At 50.3% G+C, this 22,274-nt stretch overlaps 2 protein-coding genes across 3 annotated transcripts in view; one reads left to right on the top strand and one right to left on the bottom strand.

Moving 5' to 3' along the window:
* Nucleotides 1-1,573: 1,573 nt before the first annotated feature.
* Nucleotides 1,574-8,587, top strand: LOC143823481 (chymotrypsinogen A-like). The gene is made up of 7 exons (XM_077309855.1): nucleotides 1,574-1,689; nucleotides 1,792-1,895; nucleotides 2,627-2,706; nucleotides 4,146-4,224; nucleotides 5,304-5,484; nucleotides 8,057-8,190; nucleotides 8,361-8,587. Exons 1-7 carry the CDS (start codon nucleotides 1,638-1,640, stop codon nucleotides 8,520-8,522), a joined length of 792 nt encoding a protein of 263 aa, XP_077165970.1. The 5' UTR covers nucleotides 1,574-1,637; the 3' UTR covers nucleotides 8,523-8,587.
* Nucleotides 8,588-12,067: 3,480 nt separating this feature from the next.
* BCAR1 (BCAR1 scaffold protein, Cas family member) overlaps nucleotides 12,068-22,274 on the bottom strand; it is a 42,322-nt gene continuing 32,115 nt past the window's right edge. Inside the window, exons 3-7 of one of the 2 annotated variants that reach the window (XM_077309876.1) lie at nucleotides 19,198-19,344; nucleotides 18,333-18,440; nucleotides 15,746-16,879; nucleotides 13,818-13,907; nucleotides 12,068-12,952 (exon numbers count right to left, since the gene is read on the bottom strand). In XM_077309876.1, the coding sequence (XP_077165991.1) occupies nucleotides 12,434-12,952; nucleotides 13,818-13,907; nucleotides 15,746-16,879; nucleotides 18,333-18,440; nucleotides 19,198-19,344 (1,998 nt within the window). In that variant the 3' untranslated portion in view covers nucleotides 12,068-12,433. The remainder of the gene's footprint in view (nucleotides 12,953-13,817; nucleotides 13,908-15,745; nucleotides 16,880-18,332; nucleotides 18,441-19,197; nucleotides 19,345-22,274) is intronic. The other variant, XM_077309877.1, reaches the window with a different exon arrangement.

The raw sequence follows: 22,274 nt of genomic DNA, 5'->3' as shown, positions 1-22,274 counted from the left end.
GGTGCCACCTGGAGGTTGGCAACATTTCATAGGGTACCAGGTGTGTGTGTGTGTGTGTGTGTGTGTGTGTGTGTGTGTGTGTGTGCAGTAAAACATGGGGGCTGTAAGATCTGCACTGACTTTCCATCTGTTGGAGGCATTTTTTAAAAACCTTTAAACCCCTAAAGTGGTGGTTGGGATCAAGGTACTTGAAGGATCATCCCCCATCTTATCCAGCCCACCAGTTAAGGTCCTCCTCACAAGCCCTGCTCTCTGCCTAATATTATTATTAATTATTAAATTTCTATGCCACTCTCCTGAAACTGGCTTATGTCAGAGTAGAAGAAGAACAAGAAGAACAAGAAGAAGAGGAGGAGGAGGAGTTGGTTTTTATACTCCACTTTTCTATTCTAGTTGGAGTCTCAAAGCGGCGTACAGTCGCCTTCCCTTCCTCTCCCCACAACAGACACCCTGTGGGGTAGAGGGGTTTGAGAGAGCTCTGAGGGAGACTGCTCAATGAGAACAGCGCTATCAGGGCTGTGACATGCCCAAGGTCACCCAGCTGGCTGCATGTGGAGGAGCGGGGAATCAAACCTGGCTTGCTGGTTTAGAAGCCACTGCTCTTAATCGCTACACCACCGGCATGTAATCAACAACTATTAAATAGTAATAATAAAATAAAACAGACAGTTAAAACCTTTTGCAGCTTCTATGGTCAGTGGCAGAGTCAGTTCTTGTCAAACTTCCCAAAGATTGGTCACCATCAGCAGCTCTGTTCCAGGCTAGGATGTATCTGTGGTCGTGTTTAGTTGGGGACACAAATTTGGCAGAAGAGCTCTGTCTTGCAGGCCCTGCAGAACTTGCCAGAGCCAAGAGACAGGGTGCCCACGGATTCCAGCTGCAGTCACAGCTGCATCTGGTGCCATTGCTCAGCTGAACCTTTTGAACAGGTTCTGTGCCTGTTTTCTTCCCCGGTGGACTGGCAGCCGAGGTCCACATAAATACCTACTGTACCAGGCTTGTGGTTTCCTGGAACTAAAGGCAGTAGCTTTGCCAGTTATAAAGCTACAGAGGCCCTCAACATTTAGCATGGTGTCGTGGGTGTCTGACTGCGATGTGGGGGAGCCAGGTTTGAATCCCTCCTCTGCCATGGAAGCTTGCTGGTGACCTCGGGCCAGTCCCTGTTGTGCAGCTCTACCTACCTCACAGGGTTGTTGTGAGGATAAAATGGAGACAGAGAAATGTAGATAGTTTTGGTCCCTGGCAGGGAGAAAAGCAAGATATAAATAAAATAAAGTGTAGAACTGCAAGATAGACTTGTATGGCACCCTGAAGGGCAAAAGAAAACAATACAAATCTCCCCAATGTGAATCATTTTGACTCCTCATTGGGTTCTACACTCTTGATTGGCTTCTACAGTGTCCCTAAAAGATGGTACCGTGGAAACCCTCCAGCTGGGATCTGTCTAAAAATAACTTCCCTTTCCCCCAAGTGGGCACAGTGGCCAGCTCCTGCCAGTTATCGACCACGTTATCAAAGGCCAGGCCTCTTTCTTCCCAAGTAGCAGCTGGCTCCCTGCCCCTTTTTCTGGGGACATTCAGTATAAAAAAGATGGTGCCCCCTGCCACTTTCCTGAACGTGTCCCCTTCAGAACCAGCATGAGTATCTTGTGGCTTCTCAGCTGTGTGGTATTCGCCAGTGCAGCACAAAGTAAGTTTGTGGGCTGGAGTTTGGTCAGCTTGTCTAGTGGCTGCTGTGTGGTCCGTGTGTAGAAATGGGGGGAACGGCTAATGAATTCCGTGTTGTTTCCAGACTGCGGCGTCCCTGCGATCGAGCCGGTCATCAGCGGCTACACTCGCATTGTCAACGGAGAAGAGGCAGTGCCCGGATCTTGGCCTTGGCAGGTCTCGTTGCAGGTAAAAACGGATTGGGAATTTCTCAGGATCCTGTTTGGACCTTCTGAAGAAAAACAGAATTGAGCCCCAGGATCTGGAAAATTATGCTTTTAAAAGGGTAGTGCTTCTGATCAAGCACAGAATGAATGCCTCCAGGTACAGAGCAAGAACAGCCAACTTGTACTTAAATATCTGGGCTTCAAAGCCTACGCCCTTCCATTTTAACAAATGATTCACTGCCCCTCTCGCTTCAATTGCCCACTGATCCTGATACTCTTTATTCCTTACAATTTGTCTCTTCTTGGGCTCTGACTCCCATTCCTAGCTCTGCCAGACGTCGGTTGCAATCCAGAGCACACTCACCAGAGACCAAATCCCATTGAATTTGGATTTATTTCCAAATACAGATCCTTTGGACTGCACTGCTTTCCCCCTTGCCCCGTTCTTAGACCCGTCCCCATTTCTGATGGCAGAGAGCTGACTAGGAGGTCAGTCAGGTTGCCCAGTGGAGATAGTTTGAATCCCACACTTTTGTTTATTCAAAATATTTATGCACCTGCCCAGAGTCCAGGTGCCTGGGGAAGATGGGTTTCCGAGCAGGAAAGGGAGTTCAGTAGGATAGAATGCTGTGCAGTCCCCGCTCAGGAGCTGTCATGATCTCCAGGGGAATTGGCTGTAATTCCAGGGGGACTCCAGCCCCCACCAGGAAATTGGCAACACTAACCATCTCCTTCTATTGGCCTACTTTGCAGGAGAAGAGTGGCTGGCACTTTTGCGGCGGGTCTCTTGTCAGCGAGAACTGGGTGGTGACCGCTGCCCACTGCGGGGTGACGTGAGTACAGACTTTGCCCCTCTGCGCTGTTCATATATTTTTTTAAAAGCCCAGAAATATCGGCAAGGGAAAGGACTTTGAGTGTAGCCAGCCCTTTGCCCCAGGTGGGGTTGCCTGCTGTGTCTAACCAGGACAAGGGTGAATTGAAAGTTTTCTCACAAGGGTCCTTAGCTGAGAGCAGAGGTGGACAAACAGGGGCTCAAGGGCTGTGTCCCGCCAGAGGGAATGTTTAGTCTTGCCCTTGAGCGGGTCCACAGCTCGTCCAGAGGGTCAGCCTTCCATTCTGCAGCCTCATCCGGTGGGTCTGTGTTCCCAACGAAACATTAAACAGCTTGATAGCTGCGGGACATGAAGAGCCAGACAACCCAAGCTGCAAAATGGGAGAGGGGGCCAGGCTAGATGCCTATTCACCCTCCTGGACTGGCCTCATATTCGTTCAAGGGAGCTATCCAGGGGGGGAGGGGTAGCAGACCCCCAAAGCATGTGGAGACACCAACATGGTCCTCAGTTGAACAATATGTCTGCTTCTAGGCCAGAGCGTTCTGTTTCCTGATGCTGCACCAGCATCCAGTTGCTGGTCAGTGATGAATTGCCTGCCTCCCATCCAAAATGGATCGCACTGAGCTGAAACCAATTTGTTTCTGGCCATTGCTTAACAAATGCATGCAAGGAAGTCCTGATTGGATTTCTTTCTTTAAAAAAAAGAAAGAATAGAAATTGGCTTCGGGAGAAAAGCAATTTTGAGTGGAGTAGTGGCAGAACACCCAGTCTTTCCCCGTTGGCTGCTTTTCTGTTCTGAATCGTTCCCTGGTTGTTTTATCCTTCCTGGGGTCTCCAGCTCTTGTGTCTACTCAGTTTCAACTTCTCTTTGGACCTCCACAGGGAAGAAGAGAAAGGAGCCAGATGCAACTTGTGTGTGTCTGTGTGTGTTTGTGTGTGATTTGGAGCAGAAGAAACTGCCAGTGTGGTTTGGCTCCCAGAATCAAGGCTAGTTCGATACTGTGGACCTGGATGTTATGTTCATATACTAGAATCAAAGCCCATTTTAAAAATGGGCTTTGAAAGGGGCGGCAGGCAGGAGGGCATGAGAAGGTGGCCGTGGCTCCCTATGGCCCGCAAAGTGGCGACAGGGCCTTGATCTGCTCATGAGCACTTTAAGGATTTGCGGAGCCATAGCATCAGAGCCAGTTTAGGGATTCTGGGGCCCTAGAAAGGACAATTGCAGCAGGAGGGCAGAGGGACTCCTAGTAGAAAGAGCTCCAAGTATCTTTAAAGAGGGAAAATGGGCGAGAAAAAAGGCTACAGCCCTGATCTGGGGCGGGTGGGGGTGGGAGGCACCATGCAGGGGCCCTGGAAGTGCAGGGCCCATAGCAACTGGCTCTGGGGTGGCTGTTTCCTTAACTGTGCCCCTAAGTGGTTGCCTTTGTCTTGTCCCCCAGGAAGTCCAACGTCGTAGTGCTTGGGGAACATGACCGGAGCTCTTCTGCAGAGAACATACAAAAACTGGGAATTCAACAGGTGGGTGAGGAAGTCTTGTAGCTCGCTAGGCAGCAGAGAGGAAGCCGCTTGTTGCAGGAATCCCTCCTTGGGACCATCAGGTCAACCCTGGCCTCAGTGGGGGATGGGGGTAGGATGGCCAAATCTAGGTTGGGAAATTCCTGGAGACTTGGGAAATGAACCTGTGGAGCAGGGGTAGTCAACTTGTGGTCCTCCAGATGTCCATGGCCTACAATTCCCATGAGCCCCTGGCAGCAAATGCTGGCAGGGGCTCATGGGAATTGTAGGCCATGAACATCTGGAGGACCACAGGTTGACTAGCCCTGCTGTGGAGGACTGGGACCTTAGGGGGTGCAATGACACAGAGTGGGATAATAGGTGAATTTCTTCCAGGCCAGGCTGGATTCTGGAAATCTTTGGTGGAGGGGTCACTAGGGCATGAAATTGGGGTCACTGTGGGTGGGCAGGCAGTTGTGACTTCCTGCATTGTAGAGGGGGTTGGACAGGATGACCCTGGAGATCCCTTCCAGTTCTATGAATCTATGAAACACGTTTGGTCTCAGTTCCATGTGTAGTGGTGAAATGATATATGGTATACAATTGTGAATTATCTATGTTTTTAATTTTTTAACTTGTGCACTTTATTGTAATAAATATTTGCATTTTAAAATTGTTCTTGTCGCTCAGCCTTCCGGTTCCTAACTAAGGAGGGGTGTAAGAACACAAGAAGCACCTTGCTGGCTCAGACTAGCGGTCCATCTAGTCTAGCCTCCTGCTTCACACAGCAGCCAGCCAGTTGTCCTGGAGGGCCAACAAACAGGGCACAGAGCGCCTTCTAGTGCTGGGTTTCAGAGGTTGGCTGCCTTTGAGTAGGGAGGTTCCCTTTACTCGCTGTGTCTTGCAGATGTGATTTGGACCTCTCCTCCGCAAATCTGCTCACAGCTCTCTTTCACCACGGGGCAAAGGGTGCAGCACCACCCCTGGTGTGAAAAAACACACACTGAGACACAAGACTTAGCGGCAGGGCAAGGAGAATAGAAGCCCCCTCCCCACATCGCTGTCTCCAGGACTAATGCACAGTGTGCCTCTTTTCCAACCAGGTCTTTACCCACCCAGACTGGGACCCCGTGGCTATCAACAATGACATTGCCCTGATCAAGTTGAGCACGCCTGCCGAGATAAGCGCCACGGTGTCCCCCGTGTGCCTGACGGATGCTGCAGATGAGTTCAAAAGTGGTGACCTCTGTGCCACCAGCGGATGGGGCAAGACACGTTACAATGGTGGGTCTGGCCACAGGCTTCCCTGCCTCCAGCAGAGCCAGGGGGGTTGCTGTTTGGCCCCAGTTTGAGGCTGAGAGAGATGCGTTGGTTGCCAAAGGTGGCAGACCCTGGCCACAGCACATCCCAGGGTAAAATGCTTTCTGAAGTAGCAGGGAGGAGGGAGGGACACCTCCAGAGGAGATGGAGAAGTGGAGCTAACATTGATCTAGGCTGGCCTACAAAATCGTACTTGACTGCACATCTGTTTCCAAACTGAGCACATGTTCTTAGCCTTAAGAGCCAGCTTGGGGTAGTGGTTAAGAGGGGTGGCCTCTGATCTGGAGAGCCGGGTTTGATTCCCTGCTCCTCCACATGCAGCCAGCTGGGTGACCTTAGGCCAGTCACAGTTCCCCACCTACCTCATGGGGTGTCTGTTGTGGGAAGAGGAAGGGAAGGTGTTTGTAAGCCACTTTTAGGTTCCTTCGGGTAGCAAAAAGCAGAGTACAAAAAACAGCTCTGGGACTAGAGTATCTGAGGGACTGTTGCATCTCATATTCCCCAGCCCACCAGTTAAGATCTACCTCTAACACCCTGCTCTCATGGTCCCTTACTACGGACATGAAGCAGGTGGGGATAAGAGACAGTGGCTGCTCAGTGGTGGCACCTTACTTTGGGTATGCCCTCTCCCTTGAGGTTTGCTTGGCACCTACCTTATTGTCCTTTAGATGCCAGGTCAAAATGTTCGTTATCTCCCCAAGCTTTTAAACAAAGGGATTCCATCTCTTTCTTTAAGCTGTTTTATATGCTCCTGGCCTGACTACTTAATTAAGCTTGTTCTAGAATGCCAAGAGCTGATCTACTCTTTACATAGACCTCAGTGCTAGAGTTCAGGACTGTACCATGTCCAATTGCAGGACGTGTTGTCAGAGGCTGCCCCACATTTAAAAATCTTCTTGTATGCAGCAAAACCCCTTATGTTAATTTGCTGTATTGATGGTGAAAACCGACACCCCACCCCTTGAATTACAGTCAGAAGTGATACAGCCTCTTCTGCCTTATTCAATATTTTGGCTTCATATCAAGGCTGGCCAGTTGGCAGTTGGCCAATTGTTGGAACTCTGAAAGCTCTACGAAAAGGGGTGCTGAAAGCCATCCCTGGAGAAGAGGGTTACCTGCTTAAAGACTGAGGGGTCCTCCAAATGGCCTCTGTGTCAGGGACATGGAGAGCTACTCTGTCTCCTGTTCTCACATAGCTGAGATTTGCTGGCTGCATCCATTCACTCCACCTCACTGAGTTTACAGCCTGGCATGTGTGACTGCCATGCAGTTGTCCAGCAGGCTTGTTTTGCATTCACCAGAAGCCCCATCCCTATATTGCAGCGAATACACGTACATCTGGCACGTATTTACATCCATCTGTCTGTAAGAAAAGATCCAACACACGTTCGTTTGCAGGTGAAACTAGGGACCATACCTGGAGCAATGTGGAGCCTGTATCACATTTAGCTGTGCATGAGTCGAACATAACGCGAGAACGACTCAGCACTTGTATTAAAAAAACAATCAGGTGCACACTGTACATGGATTGTACATGCAGTCGTTGTGACCTATGAACAGGGCAGCCAGGAGCGTGTGTGTTGGGGTGGTGGAGAGTCCTTGGGGAATTAGGGGCTTGTTTTTCTCGGGGCATTTCCTGTTCTTACCAAGATGAGCCTTCAGAGGAATAAGCAAACAGTTCACTGCTCCCATTCTCTCAATGTGGATTTGGGATTGTCATCTTTGCAAACACTGATGTGACCCCGAGCAGGGCGTGCTGGTCCTAGGGGTATGCTTGGTCTGCTTGCTAACAGCTAGTCTTCAGCCGTGGGGAGGGGGGGGAGGACTAAAGACAGGGGGAATTCTTGGGAAGGGGACAGGGGGGCACGTGCAGCTTGGGCTGTTTTCTTTTAACACCCCCCTGCAGGAATATTTCTCTGAAATGAATTTTAGTCTGCTCACTTTATGTTGAACCTCAGTCCTCAATGAGGATAATTCCTAATTATCCTGCCGTGTCAGAATACGATAAATCAATTTTTGTGCCTCTGGACAGCGATCCTTATGTCGCTAACAGAATGCACTGGCTGCCAGGAAGGTTAGAGCAAAAGCTGTCCTAAGTAAAGTCCTAACTCCATGCCCCTGAAATCGGAAAATACTGACAGAGTTCCATTTGCTTGGACACGCATGCTGGAAGCTGGGTACTTGTGTGTCTGAGCGTGGGAAACGGGGAGAGTCTTCATCGTCTTAACATCTGTGTCTGTTATTTGTAGTATTTTCCAGTTTTCTTTTTCCTTCTGTGGTTGTTTGTGTATTGCAGGGGTAGTCAAACTGCAGCCCTCCAGATGTCCATGGACTACAATTCCCAGGAGCCCCTGCCAGCATTCGCTGGCAGGGGCTCCTGGGAATTGTAGTCCATGGACATCTGGAGGGCTGCAGTTCGACTACCCCTGGTGTATTGCAACGGCCTTTGGCCAAGGACAGTGACATTTTGTTATTGCTGCTACTGAAAATGCGGAAGCGGAAGCCGTGTGTCCTGACCCGATTCTCTTTGCTGCAGCCTTCACAACCCCCAACAAGCTGCAGCAGACTGCCCTGCCCCTGCTTTCGAATGAGCAATGCAAGGAATCCTGGGGCAGCAACATTTCGGACCTGATGATCTGTGCGGGTGCAGCCGGCTCCTCTTCGTGCATGGTGAGCGCTTGCACCCTTCTCCCTTGGAGAGGGACAGCAGAGGGCTGGCACCTCCCAGAGATGGACACGAAATATACCTTCGTCCCAGTGGGGGCGCTCCAAGTGTAAGGATGGATCATGGTCTTGGACTCCCCCCTCCCTCACAATGTTTCCACTGTGTTGTCTTGCAGGGTGATTCCGGAGGCCCCCTCGTGTGCCAGAATGCAGGTGTCTGGAAGCTGGTGGGCATCGTGTCCTGGGGAAGCAGCCGCTGCTCTATCACCACCCCTGCTGTGTACGCCCGTGTCAGTGCCCTCAGTGAATGGGCCGAAAAAGTCATGGCAGAGAACTGAGCAGCCTGAGCTGGGAACAGCAGAAGAGTGCGGGGAGTCTGATAAAAGCTTATTTTCCTTCACAACCTGATTGTGTCTTTTTCATGCTACCTCCTGCACAACACAGCTTAAACACAGACCTGGGCTGCAGCGCAACCTAGCCAGTCATCCTCCCCCCTCCAAACACACACACACCCCTTTTGCCCACACAGCATGGAGCCAAGGCCTGAGAATCCCACATGGCCGCCATCTTTGTGGTCAGGCCAGAAAGGCCTCAGGAGGCCTTCCTGGAGGTTGCTCCTTCAAAGGCCCCCTTCAGGGCTTTTGCATTGCTAAAAGGGGTATATCCTTATCCCTTGGAAGGAGAATGAAATTTGAAATTCTGTACGCTAGGGCTACAATTTCCCAAGCTAGGCTGACATCTCCAGAGCTGGTTCGCCAGGATGGGTGATATATAATTCTAATAATAAAAATAAATAATAAAATAATTGCTGGAGATTTTGGGATGGAGCCATCGGGGGGGTGGTGTTGATAGAAGGATCTCAGCAGTATAGAATGCCATACCGTCCACTCCCCCCCAAAAAAGATCATTGTCTCCAGAAAGACTGATCCCTGTAGTCTAAAGATGAGTTGTAACTCTAGATCTTATGGCCCTACCTAAAGGTACCTGCCAGTCTCCTGAAACGTTCATGTTTTGTATCCCACTTTTCACTACCCAAGAGTCTCAGAGTGGCATAAATTGCCTTCCTTTCCTCTCCCCACAACAGACACCCTGTGAGGCAGGTGGGTCTGAGAGCGCTCTGAGAGAGCAGACTGGTCCAAGGTCACTCAGCTGGCTGGGGAGCGGGGAATCGAACTAGGTTCACCAGATTAGAGGCCACTGCTCTTTAACCACACCACCAGGCTGGCACTTAGGCTGAGGGCAAGTTCCCAGCAGTTAAGCTTTGACCACTAGCTCTTCTCTCAGCTGAATGCCACACTACAGAAGGCCTTTATGGCCAGGCCTCACAAACTGAATTTGGACAACACAGAGAAGAAAAGGATTCCTTTTCCCACGTGGGTTTCCCAATTTAACTCCACTCCTAATTGAACCTGTTATGGTCTGTATTAGGAAATGAGATACTCGTATGCTATCTTTAAGTTACCCTCTGCAGAGAATATTGCAACCATGTGTGTGTGTGTGTGTGTGTGTGTGTGTGGAAGAGACAAATACCCAAAATGCCATGAGGTAAAGGGTGAACTACAATGGTTCCCATCTCATTAGCCTCTCAGTTGCTTTTAGTTAAAATGAGGGTGGAGAAGAAAACCTGCTCAGCTAAGTCTTCCTGAGAGGAAACACGCTGCCTGCAGCCTTAGGAACTGCCCATTTCTCCTTATTGACGAGATGACAAACAACACTATGAACACAATCCATCTCTTTCAGCGGGGAAACTTAATGCAGGAGATGCTATCCAGGGCACGTCTTCTGTTAAGAACTTGGCTTTGTCAGATTCTCACAGAGATACAGGTGGTGGACTCACCTAAGGAATAGCCATGTTAGCAAGCGGGAACCAAGCCATCATGCTAGCCAAGTTTCAAGGTAACAAGGATTATTGTTGCCCTTTCCTTGTTTTTTAACATGTATCAGCAACCCAGTTGTTGAAAATCTCTTAACAAGGCTGGTTTCTCTCCTTTTAAGCTCTTGGGGCCCTGCAAGATGCTCCTTTCTTTACTTCCTATTTGTGGCTATTTTCAGGCTTTGGTTCAAATGCTGCACTTTATTTTTGGAGTAGATTCTAAAACAGTCCTGTTTCGATTCTTTACAACAGAAGCGTCTTTTTAAAATTTGCATCTGTTCCTTTATTATAGAGCTGTGTGAATCAAGGCCATTTCATTTCCTTGCAACATAATTTTCCAGTCTGTGCCCAATTTTGGGAGGAAGATCCTGTAGAGAGACGGGGCAGAATTGGGTGTAACCCCACTTTGATTCAGTAAGAGTTTCTGAGTCTAAATTGGTCCATTTGGGACTGGTTTGGATTTCCAACTGCAAACCCAGCTCAGTGCAGTAATTAGGATGGTCTCTGTCCAACACCCTCTAAAGATCTCCATGCATTTTCCTTGCATATTCCCAGGACTCCATTCTTGGCTACATGGTGACTCTCTTGTCCCATCACTGTCCCCCAAGCACCAGGTCAGAACGAAACGATTTTTTCACATATGCCTTTGGACCTATAATTGGAGTCAGAATTCAGCCCCAAAGTTCACATCTAACTTTCTCCCAACTACCCATATTTTGGTGAGAATTTTATCCTGTCTGCTGCGTCGCCCCAAATGCCCATTAAGCTGGGCATTCTGGTAGTACTGTTACATGCAGGGATGGACTGGCAAGTTAAAAGCAAACAGCAGCAAGCCCAGTGGCTCTGTGATGCTACAAGACGGTGAATCAGAATGGCCAAGCCATCTGAGATCTAAGCCTGACATGAATACTTAAATTTGTTAATTACAAGCGTGGAAGCTGCAAGGATTTGTGGGAGACCCCTCATTTGTTCCTGTAATCCCCTCCTTCACAGTTGCCTCTTTCCCTTCCCAGGCATCAAATAAGAGTTCAGTGGGCACTGTTCTCTTACAGCTACAGCTGTTGTTACTATAATTTTGGAGGTTTTAAATGCCCTGGTGTATGTTTTTTAACATTCCAGGTTTTTATGCAAACTTTCAGGTTTTTAGAGAACTCTCTTCTCTCTGTCCTTAGTAAGGACAGGCAGGAACTAACTCACAAATCAAAGTTTGTGAAGAATTTTGGCCAGTTCATGGCTGGCCACTTGTTTCTGCTGGGCTTGCCAGAATGTCTCCCTTAAAGTTTCTACTGCAGAGATTCTCTTGGACGTCAGTTCTGTTCTCTTGGGCTCCTGCTGCCCTTGCTTTTTTTTTTTTTTACTCCCCCCCTCTATTAGAGACAATGGAGGATGGGACATCTTTGGAAGGGGTGGTGCTGTAATTTGGACCCCGTAAATCCAATCCTCACTAAACCTGGGAGGGCAGGTAGAGGAGAGTCAGTCAGAGATCCCCTGAAAGCTTGGTGTCTCTAGCATACCTGTGGGGGGTGGGGCTCTACATCACAATCCCAAACAGTTAGTTCATCTCTTGATGATTCATGGCTCTCGATGGTGGCATGCCACAAACCACCAACCAAAACAAACCACATTGTCTTGGTTAATGCCCATCCCTAGTCCTTAGCTCCATTTTGTGGATCTCTTAATCCACACTCTATGGCCAGGTTCCGAATGAGAGATATGATTCCCCTCAATAAACTACCTCTAAATTCATGACATCCAGATGCCCAGCATTGTTTCCCAGCTTGTACAGGGGCCTCACCTTGTCACTGTAGATCCCCTTATTGATGTACATGGGCATCGTTGCCCAAACAGGTACCGTGGAAGGAGACTTTCTGCCATCAAGGTGACCCCATTGTGACCTTCGCTCAAACTGGAAAGTGGTCCTCATCCACTCTGTGGTGCACGAGTCTTCGTGACCACACACAGTAACAAAAACGCACAACACAAATCTTTCCCCATCACCCCTCTAACTGCTTGGATTCTATGTCTCTTTATTTGATTTAAATAGTGCCTATTAACCAAACAATTTCAGAATCAGACAGGAAAAAAAAATAATTATTTGCCTTCTATGACCAGCCCCTGCCTGCCATCAGGACTATAAATGTTACTCCTTCCCAGCAGAACAGGATTAGGGCCTGCATCAGATTCTCTGGAACTTGCTGGCATGGGAGTCTGTGTCAACAGAACGATTTGGGGAAGGGGAGGAAGAGGGAGCAGCCAGCCAGCCAACCAAGCCACCCCTCTACCTAAGGTCAGTTCTGCTGCAGGCAGCTGTCCAGTAAGGTATCTACAGGGAATGGCTTGTAAGCAGGCCTCCTCTTCAAGGAGGACGAAGGGGCTTCACATAGATGCAAGCTGCCCCAGAACCATCCGGAACTGCTGCGTGCTGTTTGCAAGATCGTGGACCCGCTCCACCATGTCCTTGGCAGCGGCAGGCGACGGGTACTGGAGGGCGGCCATCTTAGTGGTTGCCACAATCTCCTTGAGCATGTCACAGAGCAGGTTGCTGTAGTGGGTGACTTTGTGGCGCACGTCCTGGGCCTTGGCCTGGCGTGACAGAGTGTCCCCGATGAAGACCAGCTTGTGGGCACTCAGGATGACGAACTTGCTGTGCGCCACGAAGATCTTGGGCGGCTGGTTGGTGCTGATGGCTGTGAAGAAGGCGTCCACGGCGTTGGTCAGAGTGGTGAGGTTGGCCTCACACTGCTCCAAGTAGAAGAGCAGCAGCTGCCGGTCAGAGGGGCAGAGGGCGGTGCCGCCCCCACGGATGTGGGCGTAGTGCTGCGGCGGCGTCCAGTTGGAGAGGTCGTTGTCGATTGGCCGCGTGACTTCCTGCTCCAGGCGCTCAAACTGCTTCAGCTGCAGGCAGAAAGAGCAGGCGGTTGGTTGGGGAGCAGCAATGAATGCATTGAGGGACTCACGGCCTATCAAAGCCAGCTTTGTGTACTTTTAGCGGTCTCAGCTCAAGGTCTTTCCTATCACCTACAGCCAGAGGCTTTTTACTGGAGGTGCCGGGACCTGAACCTGGGACCTTCTGTGTGCAAAGTAGATCCTCTACCAATGAGTCCTGGGCCCTCCAAGCCTCCTGGCTGTCTCTGCAATCTCAAGAGCAAACTTGAGACCTGGGCATAAGCACCAAGCATCACTGCAAGCCACAGATCTTCACCAGGCCCAAATGAGGGGTGGAAGATTCAGAGAGCCCAAGAAAGCAGACTGGCCGTTGACACACATGCCCATTCCCAGCCAGCATGGGGACAGAACCTTGGGATGAGAAGGGGACCTATGGAACCAGGAGGAAGAGGCCTGCCGTAGAGGATGACAGGCATGTTTCTGCACTAGGCTTTGTGCTCTAGAAAAGTTACATTGGCCCAGGTGGGATATTCAGACATCCTATTAACTTGCAGCCCGATCCCGTGCAGGCTCACTCCAAAGCAATGGGACTTACTAAGTCAGCAGGCATAGCCTAAAATGATACCCAGTGGTACACCACTGTTTGCAACTGAGCATATTCTACCCCTGGCCCATCTCCTAAGGAGAGGGCAGATTCACAAAGCAGTAAAGACAAGTCATTGGTGGAACTGTGCTCACTACAACCTTCCTAACTGAGCCAAGCTCAGGAGACACCTAACCAAATTTCTGGCTGAAGCTGGGTTTGCACAGCAGGGATTGACCAGCCGGGTATCATCTGCGAAGTTCTGGGACCTCGCGTGTCCGTCTTACTGACCTGCTGCTGCTCCAGTTGTCCTTTGCCCTGCCGGATGATGTTGCCTCTCTCGAGCAGTTCCTTCTGGGTCTTCTCAAATTCTTCCTTCCCCTAGTTTCAAAGGACAAGAGAAAGTCAGCAGGGCCTGGAGTCCTCCGGAATTATAACTGATCTCCAGACAACCGGAGTTGGAAACCCTACCCTATCTACATGTCACTTGCAATGTGACACGTTATACAGGACTGTGTTTGGTGGTGATAGATCCAAAAGATCACAAGCACAGACTTGGCCAAGACTGCACACAGCCTGTTGGGTCAGTTGGGTCAACTGCCACCCCAGCAAAGAGCTGTCAACACCCAAATGAGTTCCTTCAAACTTCTGAACAATGCTTTCAGACAGTAACCTCTGAGAAGCTCAGCCTCTCAGAAGGGCTTCCCAGAACAAGGAAGCAGAAGCACCAGAAGACCAGGTGGTGGTGGAACAACCAGAAGACCTGGTGGTGGAGGAGAGCCAAGTTATGGTATCTCCATAGGGTTTTTAATCCAAGAGATGACCAGAGGTGGCTTGCCATTGCCTGCCTCTGTGTAGCCACTCTGGACTTCCTTGATGGTCGCTCATCACAGTACTAACTGGGGTCAACCATGTTTAGCTTCTGAGATCAGGGAAGTCTGGGCCATCCAGCTCTGGATGGGGATCAAAAGTGAATAACTGGACTGCTCAGATGGAGAGATGGGTTACTGTTGACAGTGGAGAAGCAGAAGGCACACGGTTGGACATTAGCTGTCCACTACTGAGCACCTATGTCCAAAGGAAGAGGTATTCTCATGGCCATCACACCCAAGCCACACTTTTAGGAGATAGGAGGCAGCATGGTGTAGTGGTCAAAGAAAGGATTCTCAACCAGGGGTCCGTGGGAACTCCAGAGGGGGTCCACAGCCTTTCTCCATCTGCCTTCATAGACTTGGACAACAAACTAGGGAACTGGTTGCCTCTACCCAGAGGGCTCGGTGAGTAGGCCATGAGTGCAAAAATCAAGGGGGAGGAGAGTCAGTTGTGGCATGGTATGGAGGGCTCTGGGCTGTCTTCTCTGTTCCTGCCTTTCATTCCATCTTACATGAGTAGTAATAAAGGCAAGGGGAGAGAGCAAAAGGAAGGTGAAGAATATAGGTGGTTATGTCACTTCAGGGGCCTAGCAGGGAGGTGAGGCCAGCCAACAACACTTCCAGGGCTCCTTAAAGCCTGAAAATTTATTTCAAGGGCTCCTCCACAGTCAAAAAGTTGAGAAAGGCTGGATCAGACTAAGATCTGGGAGACTCAGGTTCATATCTCCAGTCTGCCATGGAAGTTCGCTGCTGACCTCGGATCAGACATTCTCTCTCAGCTTATCCTGCCTCATAAGGTAAAGGTAAAGGTATTCCCTGTGCAAGCACCGAGTCATATCTTGCCCTTGGGGTGACGCCCTCTAGCGTTTTCATGGCAGACACAATACGGGGTGGTTTGCCAGTGCCTTCCCCAGTCATTACCGTTTACCCCCCAGCAAGCTGGGTACTCATTTTACCAACCTCAGGAGGATGGAAGGCTGAGTCAACCTTGAGCTGGCTGCTGGGATCGAACTCCCAGCCTCATGAGCAGAGCTTCAGACTGCATGCCTGCTGCCTTACCACTCTGCGCCACAAGAGGCTATCCTGCCTTGTAGGGTGAGGATTAAATGGAAGACAGTAGAATGATCTTGTAAACTACTCGGGAGGAGACAAGTGGGGAACGTAACAAAGTAAGAACAAATAACCTGGCTGTGCGAAATGCCCTGGGAGTAACAGAACGGGAACCAGGGACAAACAAGGGGAGTCCAGCTTCCCCGTAATTCCGCACTATGGAGGGGGCGGAGGGCGGTCTCATCCTCCCCTCCCGCGATACGGCCACACCTCCCCGTCCTGCCTCCCCAACCCCACCTGCAGGTGCACGTAGTCATAATCTTCCATCCAGCCGCCCTCGCTGTTCTCGTACTGCCCTTCGGGCGAGTCCTGCGGCAGAAACTTGGGTGGAGAAGGCAGGGGCCGGGACTGGATGCTGCTTGCCTTATCGGTTGGGGCGCCGTGGCCGAGGCTGCCGTCCCCCAGGGAGGCAGGGGGCGCCTTGGTCTGCTTGAAGAGCAGGGAGGCATTGCCATGCAGGAAGGAGGCCAGGTGCTTGGTGTCGTCGGGTACCCCCCGCGAGCACATGACAAAATGCTCTAGGTCGTCAGGGGCGCCGGGCTTGCCGGGCACTAGGGCACTGGGTGCCCAGCCGCAGCTGTCCAACGCCTGGCTGTGCCGTAGCAGTGCCTGGTACACCTCCTCCATCTTCTGCAGCTGCTTGCTGAGCTTGGAGTACAGGGAGCGATCCGAGGCCTGGGCGGCGTTGCTCACGACGCCGCGGGCAAATTCCAGCAGTTCCCTGAGTGCCCCCTTGATGCTCTCGGCCGCCCCCTGGATGCTGGCCGCTTGCGCCTCCATCTGCTCGGGGCTGCGCCATGTGCCGCTGATGAAGGACATGAGGTAGGAGACGGCAGTGCTGACGTTGTTCTGGAGCCGGGCCAGCGTCTCCATGGCGACTGCTTGATCGAGGTGGAGCTCCTTGTCTGGGGCCTCCTTGACGGGCACCATGTCCAGAGAGGAGTTGGAGAGGTTGCTGCGGGTGCTGCCCGTGCTGGAGGCCGAGAGCCGCTTGCCGTCACTTGTCTTGCCCTCCCGGTCCACCTGGGGCGGCACGTCGTAGATGTAATCGCCTTCCCCGTCCTTGCTGCCCACCGGCAGCTCTCGTGGGATGTCGTAGACTTCCTGGCCTGCTAGCTTTCTCAAGCCAGGGGGAACGTCATAGATCTCCTGGGCCTCGGGCACGCCCTTGTTGGCAGCTGGTGGCACATCGTAGACATCTTCAGGCAAGTAAGGTTCTGCTGGTGGCGCTACAGGCTGAGCTAGGATAAGCGGGTGTCGGGATGGGTCGAAGGGCTTAGGCTTGCAGAAGACAGGGGGGACATCATAGGTCTCCTCACGTGTCGGGCCATCGGGGACGTCCTTGCTGACTGACGGGGGGATGTCGTACACCTGTAGGGATATATCAAAGGCAGCGCTGAACAGCAAGCGTTCCATATCATCCCTCGGGTTCCCAAAATCTCTAGCATCTACTCCTGGAAATGGCGGGAGCTGAAAAGCTGCCAAGCAGACTCAGGATACCAGCTCTGCACAATCTTAGGGACAGCTGGGGTAGCAAGGGGAAAGCCTCAGGGCTGACCAGGCCTAGCTAGGAGGCCAAGATTACATGTACCAAACGCCACACAAAGAAGAGGCAGATTCCCAGACCTAAGTATTAGTATGCAGAAGAAGATCTCCATATATTTTCCCATTCTTGCATAATTTATTCTGCCTTGGCTGGCCCGCAAAAATGTTATAGTCTTGCTGCATGCTAGTGGCTTTCAAAGGGAGTATTAGACAAATTCATGGAAGATTAATGGCTGTTGGCCATGAGAGTTCATTACTGGCTCCACGTTTAGAAACAGCATACCCCTGAATATCGCTGGCTGAGAGGAAGACATCAGTGGAAGGCCTCTTTTACACTGATCAGTGAGGACTTCAAGAGTTAGAAATTCATTCTCAAAGTCAGTTTCAGTGACCTCGGAAAACCTTATGCTGGTGTTGAGGCAAAGCAGAAACCTGCATGTTTCATGTATAGGAAACATAGGGGGCCCATGATGCATGTAATTGTTATGACATGTGAATAGGGAAAGTTATGGATTTCCCATGGGGTCACAACTTGTATTTATATGAACCAAAACAATAGAAAATCAGGGTTCTGGCTCATTGGAATGAAAGCTGTACCTGAGTGGAAAATTCATTCATTGCCCTATTCACAGAATGTGTGAATCACAGCCCTGAAACGGATGGTTAGTGGGTTTCTGCGTGAATGGAATGCCAGCATAACATCTTCAGAGGGCTACAGTATAGTTTATGTTTCCCCAACGGTACTTTTTTGTTGCAGAATGACAGTTACAGGTCTCCCGGTTAGGGAGGGGCATGGACCAGAAAATTTCAGTTTGGCTTTCGGGGTGTTTCCGACCCAAACCCCCTCGAACCCAGATGATCCAACCCTCCCGAAACAAACTGATCCATTTCTCTTCACCCTGCTCAGAAGTGCATGGAATTGGCGTGCAACTACAGCAGAGAAACACGTGTGCTTCCAAGCGGGAGGGAGAAAAATCGATAGCTGAAATGACTGGCAGCAATTTAGGGTGGACAGCGGTGTATACACTAGTCTGCTGTAAGCCTAAAATGGCTGCCAGCCGAATCCACGAACTGGACAAAAGTCCATGAAATGCTCGGGGGAGGCAACTCTCCAGAACCTTGGTTCGGGAAGCACAAACTGGGGAATTTTCATGTGAAAATTTGGTTTGTGGTCAGGTTTGTGCCCATCATCCTAATCACAGACTCCCTCCAGATTTCTCTGCCTCCCCCAACTAAAGTGCCCCCCTAAGCCAATGAAAACTCCATGCCCGTCACTTACCACTTGCAAGCCCTTTTCCACACTGGGTGGCACGTCATAAATATCCTGGGAATGAGACAGGTCCCGGTTGTTGAGGCCTTTTGCTGCCAAGGTGGGCGTGTCATATACCTGGCAAAAGAAGGAGAAAGACATACAGGTGTTTGTTCTTACTGAACACTAGCTCTGTAACAAAGGCCCTGTTCCAAGTGGTGTGGGCTAGACAGGTGAGAATCAGCATGGCAAAAAAAAAAGGGGGGCGGGCACTTTTTAACCTGTCTTGCCACTTTTAGATGTTGGTTAGAATCTTCATTTCTGTCTTAGAAAAGTTGGTTCTTTTCTCTACCCAAAGAAGTCTCAAGACGGCTAACATCCGCCTTCCCTGTGAGGTGGGTGAGACTGAGAAAGCCCTGATATTACTTCTCCGTCAGAACAGCTCTATCAGTGCTGTGGCGAGCCCAAGGTCACCCAGCTGGCTGCATGTGGAAGAGGAGCGGGGAATCAAACTCGGCTGCCCAGATAAGAATTCGGCACTCCTAACCACAACATCAATAAAGTGCTTGGAAGTTTTAATTGAATATTAATTTTATTCATAACTAAATATATGGGGTGGGGTGGGGGAGAACTCCTCTGCGTAAACAGACAGGAAAAAAACTGGACAAGCGAGACCCTCCCATATGTCATTTTTCTTCCAGGAAGGGAGTTGCAGGGTTTTTTTTGTTTTTAGATATGGAGGAGAATTCAGAACTCAACATTCTTTCTTAGCCTAGCAACATGGGTTCAGGGTCACCCCCCTTCTGCCACCCTCCAAAGTGACAATGCTGCTCTGCCAACACGGCATTCCTTTTCTCTGCCTCTGGGCGCCCCCTGGGGATGGGGTACCACTCACCTCTTGGCTGCCCTGGTTTGCCAGCAGGCCCCGTGTCGGCGGCACGTCATAGATTTCTTGGAGGTGGCGGGGAAAGCCGTACTCATCCTGTTCTCCTTTAGGGGAGTCGTAGACGTAGACCTGCCCTACACGCGTGGGGACGACCACCTGTGCCAAAGAAGGAGATCACATTTGCAAGGCAAACAGGTGGGAATGCCTTTATTTATTTAAAACATTTCCATGCCACCCAATTCAAGGACCCCATTCAAGGCCAAGTAAGCAAGCACGGTGCAATCTCTACCTACATGTGAAAGGTCACCCAAATCGTAATGAATGGATGAATGGGTACTGGCCCTATGAAATAGATCAGGTTGAAGGAGGACACCGGGACCAAGATCATTCAGGCGGGGCTGGTTTCCCTGTGATATAGATCAGGGGTAGTCAACCTGTGGTCCTCCAGATGTCCATGGACTACAATTCCCATGAGCCCCTGCCAGAAAATGCTGGCAGGGGCTCATGGTAATTGTAGTCCATGGATTTCTGGAGGACCACAGGATGACTACACCTGATATAGATTATATTGATTTGTGGAACACAATTAGTCATACACACACTTTAGCCACAGTCTGTCTATGGTTTATTTTTAGGTCAGGCAGAATGTATCTTGAGTTCATTGTTGGCTGCTGTGGCACTATGTGTATAGTTATTTCTTTGTCTCTCAAAGTAACCTTCAATTTGTCAAAAGCAGATAGCTGCTGAATGTAGCATCTCTCCATATAAAGAAATGTATTCTTTGAAACAAAGAGAGAGAAAATTGTAAGAAGATACATAGCCATCCGTGATAGGTCAGATTGTACGCCCTTCGTCGTCGACCTGATTGGTCAAAGGGACAGTGAGGGAGTGAGCGTCAGGATACCTCATGATGACGTATCAAGGTCTTAAAAATGAGCTGCACTGATGCAGACTTCAGAGAATGCACCAATTAGCTTTCTCTCCATGCTTGCAAACATGTATCCTAAATAAATCCTCTTGCTGCTTAGCTTTTCTTTGTTGTGGTCTTGTAAACTTTACACTGCATGATCCATAACACCTACTCCAAAGACCGTCTAGACCCCTGGACTCCCCTTGATCGCTTATTGATGTCCGACTGTCACTGACCTGCCTTCCCAAGTCCAGAGCGACAGAGACTGGGAATATATCATGGAGACAACATTCCTTTCTTTAAAAATTCCCCTTTTCCAGGCCTATGGCTGCAGTTACCCCTCGATGCAGTGGAGGGCGCTGCTCGCTCACAAGCAGGGAGCGATCGGCTGGAAGCAACCCGGGGCACCTTGTAGCAGGCGCTGCATCTCCAAGGAGGGCTGGCGATGACATCATCTTCTATTTCTGGATCCGAATAAATGAGGGGCTTAGAGACTGAAGCACAATCAGCGCTCCTTCCCTTGTGGACGGCCCCTCCCCGAGGGGAGGAAGGGGAGAGATGGAGCAGCCTTCCTGGCTGCTGAGCCCCTGCAGAGAAAAGGCCCAGCTCGTGGTACACAAATGGGCCGTCGAAATGCAGAATGAGCACAGAATCACAGCCTTGAAAGTTTTGCCCGGGGCCAGGTGCCCTCTGCACGGGTGCCTGCATTGGTACAGGCTCCTGTAGACAGGCAGGCTCCCCACGAAGCACCTTAAACTGTGCTGCAAGGTCAACCTGGTTCCAGGGGCTTACAAAACAAAGACACTTGCTAGTAAAACTAGCAATGCAGACAAAAGCCAATATATTTCTTTCCTGCTAAACAACTTTGTCCACTCCCCCTTTAAATTAAAAAAAAAAAAATCAAGTTGTCCTGGCATGCCCAAAATAATCCCAGGCCAGCGCCAGAGATCTCTAGCAGCTGCTGGAAAGAGCCGGGTCTTTTCTCTCTCCCCATTTTACAGGATATGGGCAAGCCCAAGAGATGCCTCTCTCAGAGAGATTCCTCGGACGCTTTCTGGCAACAGAGGAGAAAGCAAGCTAGAGGCCAGTGGGTCAGGCTTCCTTTGGGCGTTCAGCAAAACATGCCAACACTGCTTCACAGTGGGTATCTCTGGGAACAGCCTCCTTCTTTTGAGCCCCAAAGTCACAGAATCATAGAGTTGGAAGGGGCTTTATAAGCTACCTAGTCCTCCCCCCTTCTCAATGCAGGATCAGCCCAAAGCATCCATAAATTTCTGTCCAGTTGCGGCTTGAAGAATATCAGTAAGGGGGAACTCACCACCTCCTTAAGCAGTTGATTCCACAGCTGAACTACTCTGACTATGAAATGTTTTTCAGGACATCTAACTGGTACCATTCTACAGGTAGTTTGGAGGCGTCAACCTGTGGTCCTCCAGATGTCCATGGACTACAATTCCCATGAGCCCCTGCCAGCGCTTGCTGGCAGGGGCTCATGGGAATTGTAGTCCATGGACATCTGGAGGACCACAGGTTGACTACCCCTGGTTTAAACTCATTACTACCGGTTCTGCTCCTCTGTGTGCAGCAGCGGTTAGAGTGTTGAACTAGAATTTGGAAAACCGTTCTGCTCTCCCTCTCGGCCCAACCTATTTCACAGGGTGGTTGTCGTGAGGATTAAACCGAGAAAGGGAGACTGAGGCAACATGCTTTGGGTCCCCAGTGGGGATAACAGCTGGATATAATTGTCTCCACAAAGCAAATCCTGTACTGCTGGAGATTGGACGGAAAGGAGTTTGTAAGCTACTTTGGGACTCCTTTGGGTGGTCAAAAGTGGTGTATAAAAAATGAGGTCTTTCTTCTTGTCTGTATTCAGGAGCTCCCGCCGGCCGGGAGAAGGCTTCGGACAGCCTCGGGGGCGGGTGGGCCTGGGCGGGTGGGCCTGGCCGCCTTCTCTCAGCCGGCGGAGAGAAGGCTTGGGAGAGCCTTGGGGGGCGGGTGGGCCTGGCCGCCTTCTCTCAGCGAGGGCGCTCCGGAAGCTGAGAGAACGCCGTTCGCCGTTCTCGGGGGGAGCTGTCTAGCGCCCATTTTATGACAGTATAAAATGGGCTTGAAATCTAGTATAAATATATAATAAATAAAAGAAATACATTCTATAGCACCAGAGCCATTACAGTGT

This window comes from Paroedura picta, chromosome 14, assembly GCF_049243985.1.
Source record: "Paroedura picta isolate Pp20150507F chromosome 14, Ppicta_v3.0, whole genome shotgun sequence".
Classification (NCBI taxonomy): domain Eukaryota; kingdom Metazoa; phylum Chordata; class Lepidosauria; order Squamata; family Gekkonidae; genus Paroedura; species Paroedura picta.
The sequence above is the reverse complement of the archived record's forward strand: the minus strand, read 5'-3'. Positions and strand labels throughout refer to the sequence as shown.

Coding starts and splice junctions, on each gene's coding strand:
- LOC143823481 (XM_077309855.1), top strand. CDS start 1,638: ATGAGTATCTTGTGGCTTCTCAGCTGTGTGGTATTCGCCAGTGCAGCA. Junction 2,707..4,145: donor GCTGCCCACTGCGGGGTGAC/GTGAGTACAGAC, acceptor CTTGTCCCCCAG/GAAGTCCAACGTCGTAGTGC. Junction 5,485..8,056: donor GGGCAAGACACGTTACAATG/GTGGGTCTGGCC, acceptor TCTTTGCTGCAG/CCTTCACAACCCCCAACAAG.